This window comes from Tauraco erythrolophus, chromosome 5, assembly GCF_009769465.1.
Source record: "Tauraco erythrolophus isolate bTauEry1 chromosome 5, bTauEry1.pri, whole genome shotgun sequence".
Lineage (NCBI taxonomy): Eukaryota > Metazoa > Chordata > Aves > Musophagiformes > Musophagidae > Tauraco > Tauraco erythrolophus.
This window is the reverse complement of record NC_141469.1, coordinates 54,692,790-54,708,149: the sequence shown is the minus strand read 5'-3', so window position 1 is coordinate 54,708,149 and position 15,360 is coordinate 54,692,790. Positions and strand designations below refer to the sequence as shown.

At 36.5% G+C, this 15,360-nt stretch overlaps 1 protein-coding gene across 2 annotated transcripts in view; it reads right to left on the bottom strand.

The window, feature by feature from the left end:
- Window positions 1-340: 340 nt before the first annotated feature.
- Window positions 341-15,360, bottom strand: part of MICU3 (mitochondrial calcium uptake 3) — a 54,927-nt gene continuing 39,907 nt past the window's right edge. The window contains exons 12-14 of one of the 2 annotated variants that reach the window (XM_086611737.1): window positions 9,726-9,834; window positions 8,588-8,745; window positions 341-451 (exon numbers count right to left, since the gene is read on the bottom strand). In XM_086611737.1, the coding sequence (XP_086467863.1) occupies window positions 341-451; window positions 8,588-8,745; window positions 9,726-9,834 (378 nt within the window). Of the gene's footprint in view, window positions 452-5,684; window positions 5,754-8,587; window positions 8,746-9,725; window positions 9,835-15,360 lie in introns of those variants that run through there. The other variant, XM_086611738.1, reaches the window with a different exon arrangement.

Below are 15,360 nucleotides of genomic sequence, written 5' to 3'. Positions count from 1 at the left end.
GACAGTTTCTCTTCATTGTCAAAACGTTTGCCTACCCAAGGGTAAAACTTATGTTTATTTTCTTTTAAATGACAAACATATATCAAAATAATAAAAAATAATATTAAAATGTATTCTTAAAAAAAAGACTTCTGACAATCAGGTGATAGTTTGTCATTTAAATAAAATACATACTTCAAAGCGGTTGTAAGAGTTGATGATCACTTCATTAAGTGAAAAAGAAGTCCTGTGTTTTCTACTGCAGCTGGAAGATTCATGATTCACTTGGGTTAGTTTGTTCTTCATTAAGAATTCATAGGAATAAACAGAGTTCTAGCCAGAGTAGATAATCTTACTTCCTTCACCTCAGCATATCTCGTCTCCGAAATTGCTTCCACAGATCTCTGAGATGTTCACTGGTTACAGTCATCACACAAGAGTAATATTCCTTCCAACCATACCTTGGAGTCTCCTGTGAAAAGTAAAACATACAATTGGAAAGACATCGTTCACTAAATTCCTTAATACTACATTAAATTTTACTCCGATGTATACACACTAGATATATGCTTTAATATTAAAATCATGAAAGATCAAATACTTCTGTGGCTCAGAAGTACTTCTGTAAAATGAGGGTTATAAATCCACACACAGGTTAACTATTCAAAATGCATCCTCACCTCACAGCACACAGTTAGCATTCAACAAACAGCCTATGTATATTAAAAGCTGTAAGAAAGGATTTCCTCTTTATTCAGGTGTGTCCTGCTCTCTCTCTAGTTTCGTTTCTTGTTTCTCCGTGTTGACACTGTACTAAAAAATTTACCTCCAACACCATATGAGAAGCACAGAAAATTACTAATGTTCATGAAACTGAAGCATTGGCAAAAGCTAAATACAAAATAGGCGGATGATATGAAAGCTGCTTTATACTAGGTTACTTTAACCCTAAACTGCACTGTAGTTCATTTTAATAAGTGTCCACTGAGTCGAGAGGAATATTGTCCAAAGGCTGGCCTGAGAGATTCACTAGAATCTACGCTGTCTGCAGTTATCACCGGATCTCATTATTTCTTCAGCTAGTCTCAACCTCACAAGCGTATTTTGAGAGTAAGTACAGAAAGATGGAAAGGGGCTAAGTATTACATCAACTGGGGAAAGAGGCTAAGTAAGGAACAGGAATTGTAATTGTAGGTAAGTTAGAAGCATTTACAAGTAATTTTAAATTGTAATCCACCTTAGAAATTTAAGTCCAGTATCTGGAGGTAAATGGTTACAGTGCCAAGGTAGGAGATTGTCTGATAGCTTATTTTGTTGAACTGACTGAAAAAGTTAAAAATATTGCAACTGCAGAATATTAAAACCAACCACTAGACAGTGAAGCCTACATTTTATTTATTCTTGTTACTCATCTTGTTTAATTAAAAAGCATATAACATTATGCAGAAGATGTAAATATTCAGGAAACAATCTGATCCACAGCAGTACATAATCCAGACTTTAAATGAAATACTAGAAATGATACTTACATGAATGCATAATTTAGTTGAGATTTATGGTCAATCTCACGAAAAAAAAGCATTACTTGCAAAATGCATTGCATTATTTAAGAAAAGCACATTCAGTTGATTAACCAGTGCTTTGAGATATGCATTTATTTTTTATTTTATGAAACAGGTTCAGAGAAATGTTCAAGAAAATCAGTAAAATAAACTGAAGTACATTAACTGTTCATCTACTTATTTCTAATGTAGGCATTGTTGCTGTATCTACCCTCAGTGTACCAAATCCATAGAAAGAACATTTTGTCCACATACTCTGCAATGCTTTCACATTTCACTGGAACATTTTCCTCCCACTGTACCCAGGTATGTTATAAGGTTCTGTTCAATTTTAGGATCAAAAGTTAGGATCTGGGTTCTGTAATTTCCAGTTACTTTTGTAAGAGGAGTCAGTAAGGCGTGCCTATCATACATTTTCCACTTTATTTGCTTTAGAGCAGAGGTAAGCAACAGTCTCTTCAACTAGTAAGCAACAGCCTCTTCAGGTTTGTTTTTGTTTTTTTTTTTAAGTTATCTCTTATGATAGATATATTCAATTGCTGTATATTAGGCAAGAATGGAAATTAAAAGCTTTCAAAGTATTAACTACATGACACATCTTAATGTTGCTTGACTGCAATTTATTGTTGAAACATGACTAGCAATGAGGTTCTGAATCCATGCTTAAGTCTTTCATGTCTTTCTCAAAATGACATTTCCTTCTACAACCCAATCAGTCTCAAGACTATTACTTCCTAAATCTTTTAATCAGAAATTTAGAAGCCCCACAAAATGCAGAACATCTGTACAACTTCTTCTAATGCAAAAATCTTAAGATTTTCAAGAAATTACTGTGACTTACAACTTACTTTCTAGATTTACAATTGTGACATATAATATTTATTTTCAATACTTCAGAAGTGAAAAAAATTGGAATTATAGTTCAAGTATTTATTACAGGTTCTGAGCCACACAAATAGTTTAGCCAACAGTACTTTCTGATGGACTTGAATCCTTCCTGCATTTGGCCTCTAGCATCCATCTTCAGAAATTAACTCTGAAAAGGTTTTGTTAGAAATTTCCTAGATAACCCTTCCACAACGCATTCGAAGAAGAGCTCTCCTCTCAGCTCTGTTTGGCAGTTCTGTACTGACATATCTTTTCTGCCCTCCCTACAGTATACGCGAAGGAGTACCTGCCGATGCCAAGTCAGGCTGTGTGCCCTGCAGGGAGAGCAATGCAGAAAGACAAGCTCTCCCAGAACACTGCCAGCTGTTTGGACCACACAGAGCTTGTACAGTTGTTCCCCAAGGAGAGATTTTCATTATTTATTATAAGGGTATAACGTTTTTTACGCTGTGAAGTAAATTGCATTAGTGCAATTTAGAGAGACATAATGTACAGCATAATGTGCTGTTTATCCCTTTTCAAGGTGCAGATTCAAAGTACGGTATAATTTGTGGTACTTATGCCAAGTATCTTAATCTTTTTTATCAGAGTTCTATGTTTGCCACAGAAAGTATATCAAAGCACAGACAATGATCTGTACATTTATATTTGGAACCAAGTAAAATTAAGAGTTACTGTATTGCACCTAAGTTTAGGACATACATTTCACATACATCTATGTGTTTCTTTGTATATTAGACTGAAATTTAATTACCCAATTGAAATTGTTCAGTTTCACTAGGTCACCTCTGCACTATGTCAGTGGGGCTGCCTGTAGCCAGGTCAGTGCACCGAGAACTAACCTGGTTTCTCTGTACTGTCTCCCAGTGCGTTGTGGAGACATACTATCACTCGACGTTAAATTTTTTTATTGAGAATGACTATACAGAGTGAACAAAAATCTCCCTGTGTAATCTCCACTGTATTTTTTTACTCACTTTACTTCATCTCAACAGATTTAATTTATTGCCTGAGTTCAGATGTCTGTCAAGGTGTCCAGGTATATAAACTTGACGCTTTTACCACAGTCTTTCTTTTTGTCACCAAGCTAATTTTATTTGCCTCAATTATTTGACATTGAATTCTTTTCTGTCAAACTGCATTTTGAGCCAGTTGGTCACATACTCTTCACTGAAATTATCAGGAAAGCATCGTGACTGTGTAACATTTTGCCAGTTTTCCTGTAAAAGCTGTTCCCTATCTTGGAAAGTTTATGCCATACTTGATATGCAACTATAATATAAGCTGTGGCAGAATTAGTGGGGACAAAAAGACAAAGTAAGTACTCCTAATAGAATGATTTATAAAAGACATGGGAAAGGAAGAAAGGAAGAGCCAAAAGTTTCAAAGAGATTAAATTACATAAAATTAGTCTAAAGCCATGAATTTCTTCTTATGTGACTGGTGAGTTGGGATTACTGAAATGTTAACTATTTAATTAGTCGTTTACACTTCCCCTTAATCAGGTAGAGAAACCAGATGCTTTGTTAAGATCAAATTTCCTTTTCTGTTCTTCACATAATAATACAATGCTTCAGTATGTGGGTTATACTCATAAAGAGGAAGTATAATTAAAAAAATATTAATAGTTAAAATAAAAAAGAAATAATCTATGGATGCTAAATTTTAGAAGAGAAGAGTATATGCAGATCAAACAGAACTCTCATCTCCTTCCTAGGAGGACAAATCAGCTGCGTAAGCCTGGACGTGCCCCAAGCTATCTTTACTGCTGAATGTCAAAGAACGAGACTGTTCAAAAGATGTGATGCTTCACTGAAAAAAAAAACGGTATGAAGAATCCCGAAGAACATAATTTAGGATACATGACATGCTGTGCCACAGGAATAGATCAACAGTTTACATATATTCCCTCTACCTTACTGATCTTGCACAGAAGTCTACAAAAGAAAAACATCAGTGCAGCTGGTGGGCTCCCAGTCTGAGTAAACGGACCCACCTCTCATCCTTAGAGACTTAACATTTTCGACTGTGCTAGAAGCCAACCATCACCTCAAATAAACAAGGTACAAGAAACTTCTGCTTAGCATACCTACATTCCTATCCTGCTGTGCTGTTTCACAGTTAGGGAAGGAAGATTTAAACCAGCGCCCCAGCACGCTCACCGGCATACAAGTGCTCAGAGAGGTCTGTGATAGAAACAGGGAGGACCCAGAAGGCCAGATAGCAATATGTTGATGTATGGAGGCATCTGAGGATGTTACTTGTCAAGAAAACACAGCTTAATATTGTCCCTCAGAATTAAAAACAGGAGCATTAATTCTGGCCCAGGAGCATGAGGTATGCTGGCTACTCCATGGTGTCCACCCATACCAGACCACCGGCTACAGGGCTGTTTGTCATGGCATACACCTCTTTGTTCCTCCCCGCTGCAAAATAATACATCTGGGACATACCTTAGCTGTTAACAGCCTCTGCAGCAACTACTGCAAAGTCTGGAAATATAGACATGAAAAAAGGGCTGGACCAAAACCTTAAATTGCTGAGGAGCAAGGTCTTGCTTTATGTAAGAAGAGAAAAGTCCACTAATGCATTTCTGCTGTGTCCATTGTGTGACAAACAGTTTCACAATATGGCCACAGAATATGCACGCCTCAGTTTTTACACTGAAATCCACAATACAATCTAATTGTAAGAATGAATATTCATGTAGCGGATACTCAGAAACAGCCATAGTGGTCATGTGTGGGCACAGGTTCGATTTTTGAAAATTTCTGGTATAGCATTAATCAAGCCAAAACCACATTACTGTTTGCAAAAGTGTAACTGTATAAATCAAAGTAGAATCAAGTTACTAACAGTCTCTCAGGAAGAAAAAAATCTGCCTCTACAATCTGCACTGGTAAATAATTACTAGCTATAGGTACCTGCGGAATTACTTCAAAAGTGTCACAGGACAGACAGAAAACAGCAACAGAAACTATGAAAGAATACTTTTCCTTATTTCCAACACCGTACAAAATCACAGCTGACTTACAAAACAGTGACAGTGCGAGTCAATCATTGCCAACTCCAGAATAAAATCCTATTGCTTCAGTCAGAAACACAACGTGACGCTTTGAGCTACTACATTGCTTACAGTCAGATAACCTGTTCCTGAATTTTGGAACGGGAAACAAAGCAGCGACAGTTTAACACTCAGCCATTCCTGCAAGCATGCCAGCACACTCAGACTGGGTGGCTAACACATACCGTCATTTATCTGCTATAGAGTTCCTTCCTCACGCAGGATTTGAAAGTAGTATACCTCTGTATAGGTTTGTAGCCCTGTGGAGCAGAAGATGGAGAAGAGCGCAGATGCAGACAACACGTGAAGGCAGCCAGAGGTAAGCGTAAGACAACGGCATCATGAAAATACAAAAAAATGTCTTTAAGTGACGAATAGCTAGAAGATACAGTATAGTATGTGCTAGGTAAAATGTTTATAATTTAGTCATTAAGTTCCAAATCTTTCAGTTTAAAAATGGAATTTATAAAGGAAAGGGAATCTTCTTATATATTTTTCAATTAAAAAAAAAAGAAAGAAAGGAAATAACTACTTTAAACCAAACAGCAAGCAAAAATAAAGCTATTAATGTCTGAACATCGTAATAAGTTTAATGGCAATACTCTGACTGACCACTTGATGGCGGCTTAATATGCTAGTTTGTTTCAAACTACTAAAACCAAAAAAGGTTTCAGGTTGTAATACTATGTTCCAGAAAGAGAGAAATTTAATTTGATAAGCTCTTTAAGACATTTACTTTTCAAAAAAATATCTAAAATATATGTTAAATTGAGTATTTGTTATGTTCCTATAAGGGGTAGTACCCAACCTTCCTCAAGTTGCTAAGTTAAGCTTTTAAATAGGACAAAGCTGGTAGATACTGACTGACCTTTCAGAACTCCAGTTTTATTGGACTTGTGTAACTCTTTGCTCTTAAATATGTTTGCTTTAATCAGACAACGTAACTACAAAATGCTCTTTTCTAAAATACATGGTCCTAGTACCAAGTGCAGTGATGCCCTCGAGATTCTTCTGGGCAAACAGGTTAGTAAAATAACTTTTAAAAAAGCTGAATTACTAAGTACAAGATGTTAATTGTAAAATCGTACTTCAAATAACAGGCCTATTTTAAACTGTTATTTTTAGATGTTTTTAGAGTGATAATCAGAGACTATACTGATTTGGTCAGGCGAATTAATATTAAAATGAGGCATTTACACTTTATAAAACAGGCTCAAATCTCTTACGGCAAAAACTTCCATGTTGCTACAAAACACTACATACACAGAAGCTATAATGTTTTTTTATCTGTATAATAGACTGGACTAAATCTTAATATGGATTCAAAACATAGTTATTAACAAAGAAACGGTTAGAGATTTGTTAGTTTTGATTTAGCACAAGACAACATTTGAGCCCTCCACATTGTAGGAGCAAGAGGGTAAATTTTTACTTGTTCTGGCCACACTAAATACCGTGTAACTTCTAATGTACAAACAATAGGAAACAATTAATGACACTTTTCGCCAATTTGTTCTGAGCAAAACATTCTTATGTGTTTTCTTCTTTTCATTTTAAACCACGATTGGGGTGGGTGGGTGGGGGGTATTTATTAACTCTGCAAATATTTACAGATTTTTACTACTACCCACTCTTGGAAAAATCTGGTTTGTGGGACATGAAAACTTACTGGAAATTTTAATTCCCAAGTTTGGTACTGTAATTGTCTTGGGATACTAATGATTAGTGAAGAGAATGCATTTTTCTGAATAATTTAACAAGTCTGCATGTAGGCATGTCTGAATATAACTGAATTATTGGACCAAATCATGATTATCTGCTATGCAACCCAGGCGATACTGCATATCTGATTAAAATTAGACGTATCATTTATGAATGATGGTGCTATTCTTCTGAACATCCTTGGCTATTCTTTATAGTTCTTTTACAGTCCACTGGAATATTTTATAGTGGCCTAGGCAAAAGAAAGATACATGCATAAGACTGAATAGTGCTGGACGATACAGATTCTTAAAGATTATATGTGATTTCTGTCATGCATTTTGTGAAATAGAGACATGTAATACATTTACAAGAATTACTTAGTAAGCAGACTGTTTTCTGGTAAAATTAACATACACCGCACACTTACAATTAGTAAACAATTAAAACATATAGCTGAACATCTTGAAACAGTTATGAAACAATCATCATTCCCACACCATAATAAAAGGAATTGAGGACCAACAAGGAAATAAGTTTGTTACAAAGGTAGTGGTTTGAACGCATTCAATCATAGTATTACAAAATTAACAAGTAAACTATTAGACTCAACACCACTCACAGAAAGTTCTAAAATGGCATTTAGGAAGCTAACTAAAACCGACTAAAATTATAATACATACCGAAATGCGAATTTAGGAACCATAATAAAGTTTAAAATTTATGTCTAAGGGAGTACGTGGTCAGTAAGAACATAATTTTACATTGAGTTAAAAATGTTAACACCTGACCTATGAAGAAAATGGTGACTTTTATTGATCATACTTGGAAAAAAAATTTTTCTTCTACTATAAAATTCTCCTGTACCACACAGAACCTGAAGAGGGCAGCAAGGCCTATACATTCACCTAAAAGGCAAAGCATGATTTACAAGCTTGTTCGCTGTGAAAATTTTCTGCAAGTAATTTCCTGCCCTCTAGCTTCTCGTAATTTAAGATATTAGATGCAGGGTTAAATTATCAAAAGCAACTTTGAACTAGAATATAGCATTGTTCAGCACCACTTCACTTCACTTAACAGCTACCCTTGTTAAAATTCTTAATGCCAATTTATCAATCACACGATACAGAAGAAATGGCAGTATGCAGAGGATTTCTCCAATTCGGTTTGTGTACTATAAAGGTATGTTATGTCCTCTATGTATTACCTTCTAATAAAAACCCCAAGAATATAAGAAGAATTTATCTAACAAACTGCTTCAGGATTTCTATAAAATACATGTCTTTAAACATACTCACTGTCAGTTTACAACCTACTGGTGCTACAGGTGCTAAAGTAAGTAGTGGTAAGTAGTAAAGTCAACTAAGATAGCTATAAAAATTAGAATTCTTACCCTAAACCCTCGATTGAGTCTGTCTTTCATAATGCCGATAAATTCTTTATAACTCAACTGGTCATCTCTGTCGACATCAAAAATCTTGAACACTGTGTTCACCAAATGCGGTGAAAGTTTCACACCTGTGGCTACATACACAGCACGTTTGAATTCATCTGCATAAAGAGAACATCAGAAGAAAAAACAGAATACATGAATTTAACCCTACTTCATGGACAACATATTATGAAATACAAGTAAACTTTTAACTTGAGTTTTCACATTTAAACACTCAAAAAATAAAACTGAATATCAGGATTACATTTCACAGTTCTAAAACAAGTAGTTCTCAACTGATAAAGAATGATACTGTTTAATTAGTATCAATTATTTTACATAAAAGATAACATTTTATATACTATACTATGTGTAACAATAAAATTAGAAAATCATTCTATAATTAAACCTATGTTACATATATACTGATGGCATCTACTTAATTGACACGAAACAGAACCTAAGAAATAAAGCACAGAGAGAACAGTATACTCCTTTGGTAAGGCCAGATGAGGTAGGACTATGCAGGTGTTACTGTGTCAGACCCCTGAAGATGCTACTTGAGGAGAGCACACAAGTCTGACCACTTCACATATTCTTTACCCTGCACTTCCTAAGCATCTCAACTGCCGTATTAAGGATTTTAGTGAGTACATACCGGCCTAATTCTTTCAGCACCCACTTAGTGATTTGTTCAAAAATCTGTCTAATCCCTTTTTGGGCCTTCTTACACTGTTTCCTTCTACAACCTTTGTAGAAGGCCAGATTCCAGATGCCCACTGTGTAAAGAAATGCTTTTGTTTACTTTAAACTGATCTCTTACTGGTGTCATCAAGTGTCTTTTAACTCTTGTATTCTAGGATTTGGTGACAAATTATTCCGCATTCAGCTTATCCACCACTTGTATGACTTTGCAAAGCTTTATTGTATCTCTTATGATACGACCGAGCCTTCTCCTCTCAAAGCTGGAGTCCTAGCCTTTTTAGCCTTTTACCCGAGACATTAAAACTACAAACTAGGAATTACAAAACATTTTTGTACTTTTGTCAACAGTTCTGTGTCTTTATCAACTGAATTCCATAAATATGTAAAGACTTACCTTGACCTATGGAACGACTTGCAAAATTATACATTTGCATTGCAATCGTAAAGTCTTCTAGGTTGTTCAAGAATTGGAAAAATGATCTAAACTCATCAAATGTGATACCCTAAAAAAGAGAACAATATGCACCATAAGAATTATCAGTAGTGATGATAACTGAATAAATAAACCTTGCAGCTACATATGTTGACTTCATTTAAGAATAGATACTGCACTCATTTTAAAAAGCAGAGATTTTTACTGAAAGTCAATAAAGAATTGGAGTCTCCTGAGGAATCCAAGATGTCTTTCCTCTTTGCCACTGCAACGGATAGTAATTCTCACCCAAAAAGCAGACAAAAATATTGTTCCATTGCTTAAGGCAATCTTTTAAATTCCAGGATTATTATGATATAAAGTTAACACTGAGAATTAGTCTAGGTTTGTATGAATATTGGAATATGTTTACTACTGAAAATCTGCAAACCATTATTATATGCTCCATCCCTGGAGACGTTCAAGGCCAGGTTGGACGAGGCCCTGAGCAACCTGATCTAGTTGGAGATATCCCTGTTCCTTGCAGGGGGGTTGGAACTAGATGACCTTTGAAGGTCCCTTCCAGCCCTAACCATTCTATGATTCTATGATTCTATATATATTTGAGCATGTGTGCTCACACAAATACATTGAATGAATACATAAATACATGTTATGATATAACTTAAACTCTGTGCTTTAAAATATATCCAGATTTAGACACCAAATTTTCTTCAGCTGATACTCCTATGTACCAAGTATTGCAGAGTTTGTCCAGCTTTTAAAAAAATCCTCTGCATGTTGACCAGATTTCAGGATATCTTCTGTAAAAGGTTCTCTGAAACTGCTGTTAAAAGAGCTTGTTTTTTTCTTCTTTCCTTATGATATTTGTTCTGCTTTTCCCTCATTTTAGCTACAAATCAAAAGACCCAATCTTTTAGACTATCTCTAAATCAATTCTGAAAGAGACCTTAGACAGAGACTTTGAATTAAGCCAGGACGATTGCCTGTATCTCACTCTCCATGGTCTGTCCACCATTCTGAACACGGGATGGCATTCTTTGTCAAACCTTGGTCTTCCTAGCCTCCTTTAAGTATCATTCCTGGCTGTTCTTCTGCCTGCTTTTATCCTTTTATTCTGTTTAACTACTTCTCTCTGAAAAAAACCCTGAAGTTTCTGTTCAAACTAAAATCTTGACCTATGTCTCTCCTCAAAGACATACATATCATTATGGTATGGTAGAACACAAAAAACATACTGAAATAGGCTTGTGGCAGAGGAGAAAATGGCAGAGGTTGGATGTAAACCCATATGAAACAGCAAGTACTGTCATAAATGTGGTCATCAACATAACATTGTTAAAATAAAAGACTTTAATAGGCGTCCATCCACTTGAGATATAAACCTCTGCTTAAGTGATCCTACCTGACCTCTAGCTAAGAGTTACAAACTGTTTCAGTGGAGAGCTTGACCCATCTCCGTCATGAACTGCTCTACTCAACAAGCATATTTGTTCTCTGTTTCATCCTTTGCATTTGGGAGGAAACTCTCGTAGACACAAGCAGAACCACCTCTTTATTCTCCTTTAAATTTTTATCTTAAAAGTTTAATTTACTAATACTAACCAATGCTGTCTTCTTGTTTTATTGCATTTGACATCTAATAGTTTATGTCCAAGTTCTGTTTCTTGCACTCTGTTGAGACTGGAAACTCTCTGGGACTGTGTGGGAAAATGACTGAAATCGATGGGGAATGGGAGAACATTGTTCCCCAGAATTCAGCTAATATTAGAGCAGCTCTGACATGAAGCACAGCTCCTGCTCTCAGGAACAAACAAGGCCTCAATATCCTTGAAATGGGGAGGAGAGTGATACGAAGGTATCATGGCTCAGCCCTGTTATCGGGGACAAGAAACAACGAACAAGGCCCACGCAATACCCTTGAAATGGGGAGTAGAGTGGTACGGAGGTATCACGGCTCATCCCTGTTATCAGGGATGAGAGGTGCCTGGTAAAGATAACCATAAAAATGCCATTGAGGGAAGTGAATCACAACCGCTGCCTCAGCAGTGATGGCGAAATGGTGTCCTTCAGCTACTAAGTCACACCTCCACCCGCCTCCGAGCTGCGACCGCCCCTCAAACGAGAAATTTACACCAATCCTAGTAAAAGTTATGTATGACTAGAGTCACTCGAGCTCCACCTAAAAGATATGAAAAAAGTATAAAATAGCGGCAAACAAAGGGGATGTTAGGGAGAAGCCCCCCCATTGGAACGTCTGGGATCAGTCGACGGGCTGAACCTCTCTTCTCCCCCCCATAGGGATGCCTATTGGGTAAGAACTCTGTGTTATGTGCACTTACTTAATTACTTACTAACATCTTGCTAGCTATTTAGTATTATCACTGATCAGTAATCATTTTATATTATCACTGCAGTATTTCAATTAAAGTTGTTTTTGTAGTCAGTCACTATCACCGGCTATCCTTGAACCTGTATTCTGTCACAAATAAAATATATATGCATGTTTCCAGAAACTTTTGAATTATTATAAGGAGTTGGCCCATAGTATTACTAGTGACGATCCCTTAATAAGTGGGTGAATCACCCTCCAACCTACTGAGCTGCCAAGAGAAGGCAGGGGGAGTCAGACCCAAGGGTCTCGCCTAACTTGGGAGCTGGTATACTGGCCAAATTACCTCCTGTTTGTCTATTAGTGATGGATCCCACGATAAGTCAGACGAATCACCCTCCGACCTACTGAGCTGCCAAGAGAAGGCAGGGGGAGTCGGACCCAAGGGTCTCGCCCGACTTGGGAGCTAATAGACTGGTCTTTTGACCTCAAAACGTGACAGACTGGAATAATTTTGTCACATATTTGTGAAATACCTAGATTGGCGAAACTTCAGTCCCCAGCTAGGACCTTCAGGTACTATAGCAATAACAGAAAAAGGCCATCAAAGTCTTGAGCTGACATTGTTAGATTCACAAGGATTTTAAAAAAAAATCTTTAATTTGCACCAATTAGTCTGTAAACATTCTGAATGTGGAAGATACTGTAAGAGGTCAGGCTACTGCAAAAGTCGTGGCTCCTTCCATGTAACTAGACAGGAGATGATCAACTTAGATGGAAAGTAACCCTTGTGCAGGAAAGGCTGAGAACCACTGGTCTACAAACAAGTCTTTTTGGAGCTTCTGTGTTTCCAGTAGTGGTGAAAACTGCTGCCATGAGTTGACGCTGGAGATGAAGCAGGGAGATAAAGGAGCTACACCTGCAGTCCATGGCTAAACTGTTCATACTCCACAACATTTTAGCAATGAGAAAAATATCTGGGTTCATTTAAGCGTTCTACAATTTCTGCTGAAATCATCTGCAATCATCCATGTTTATTTCCTCTCAAGGAAAAACAGCAAAGGACAGACAAGAGGCAGAAGGGTAGGCAAAATAACACTCAAAGAGAGTTGAGTATACAGCATTCTACTGTCTCTCTCCTTTCCTAGGACCATATTTTGTTCAACCAGTAATCGTAATAACATTTCGTATTTGCCATACGTTTTGCATTTTGACATAGGAAATTGCCTACTTGTAGGTATTCCAGAATTTTCCTACTGGAAACTATTTATTTTCTATGTAAAAGAAAGCTAACTTTTTTATTTATTTGGACAGATTATATTTTGCTACAGCAAAGAAAACTGCTATATTAATGCACTAATGCTGTTAAAAATGTCTAGACTTTCTTAAGGAGCTGATATTTGTAGTAATTCAAGATACCAGTTTAAATGAATCACTGCTTGGCATCTAGTTAGTAAAAGGAGGAAAACATCCTCTGAGCAGGCAGCATGCCAGCTGAACATTTTAACGTGACTACAGTATGCCAAATGATCATCATGTTGCTTTAGAGGCTTCTACATACAGCGCCATGGAAGCAGCTGCCTAATGCTTTACAGGCTAGACTAATTTTTCTTCCAAATGGAATCCTCTGGTTTGTATTAGTATTGCAGCATACCACTAATAAAATAGAAAGTACATTTTATAATTTTCAAATTAAAATGTTACTACAAGTGTAAAAAAGTGCAAACATATGAACAATGCCTCCATGGCAATAAGAGGCAAAGTCCCGTTCTCAAAAGCCTGTGGTCAGCACGAGAAGTTACAGGGATTTACTTCTTCCACTGTACTGATAGCACATTTACCAAGCCACTGATATGGAGCTATGGAAAACGGCAATGTCTTGTTTTACTTAATGGAGGTATAGTGTACAACATACAGATATACGGCATTGGTTAAGTGCCAGGATATTCCCAGAACGCAGCATAAGCAAACCTGTAACTACGTGACACGGCTTTCTACATGGAAGTTTTCCTTAGCTGATAGTCCCACCACAGATCAAGAAGAGGAAACTACTGTGGAAGACTCGCTATCAGAACAGTGGCACTGGAAGACATAGATATGAACTTCAAAGAATACTTCCTTGTGTTTAAAAGAAAGTGTCTGTATTTATATTTACTTAATTAACTTCACCTTTGCCATTCAAAGACGTATTTCTCTATACCGACAACTGTCATTATTTCCATATATATGGAAATCTTCATTTCACCCTAAACAAAAAGCATCTGGGAACCATGCAAAAAGAGCTTTATACCATTTCTGTTGCACTGTCTTGGCTTTGAATATTGAAAGCTGCGCATATCTTTTAGAGTAGTTAGAACTGAGCACCTCAGTGTTTAGACTGGGAACTCAGACAGGGTCAGTAAGCAGGAATGCTGATTCCAATCTTACCGCTTCCCTTTTACACCTTAGCTGGTGCAAAAGAGCCAGCCCTGCTTTCCTTTTCCACTGCCCAGCTATATTTATCTCTTAGTAGACCTAAGTGCTGTACAACCACAGGAAGACTCAGATAATCCACATATTTGAACGGAAAACTGTTCATTTTTGGAGTGTGTTTCTATCAGGTCAGCTGACTGATCTTACTTACTCTGTAGACTGAAATGACAATATAATTTCTCAATTAAAACAAACAAACAAACTGTCCAATCCTATTTCTTTTCTTCACAAGCTCTGCTGTCAATGCTACTAAAATACATAGCTATTGAAAGAGTTAGATTAACAGGAAAGATTAATCTGATATCCTTCTGTAAACATGAACAGAAGGAGTATATCCAAAACATCCCTTACTTGAGGGGCTACTTTTAATGTTATCCTATTGATTACCATCGATGCATAGATGCCACTACATTTCTCTCAGATACACTTCTGACAACACATTTGTTGTTACACAAATGAAGGACTATCTATCTCATGACCTTTACTGTTTTTATTATATTTTCTGTCTCTTCAGGCCTTAATAAGAACTACATATCCATCAATAATTATATACAAGTGATCCACTAGTAAGACTATAAAACAAGTAGATAAAGGATGTAATGTTATTTCTGAAAAGGTGCTGTTCCAGTGACAGTGCAAAAGAGAAGTAAGAAAAAAAGGGCTTTTTAATGCCTCATTGCTAGAAAATTGTTGTTTTTCAAGTCTTATGTTTTTTGCTGTTTAAACTGAATTTTTATGTAATATAAAGCTTTATAGAATCATAGAATCATAGAATGGTTAGGGCTGGAAGGG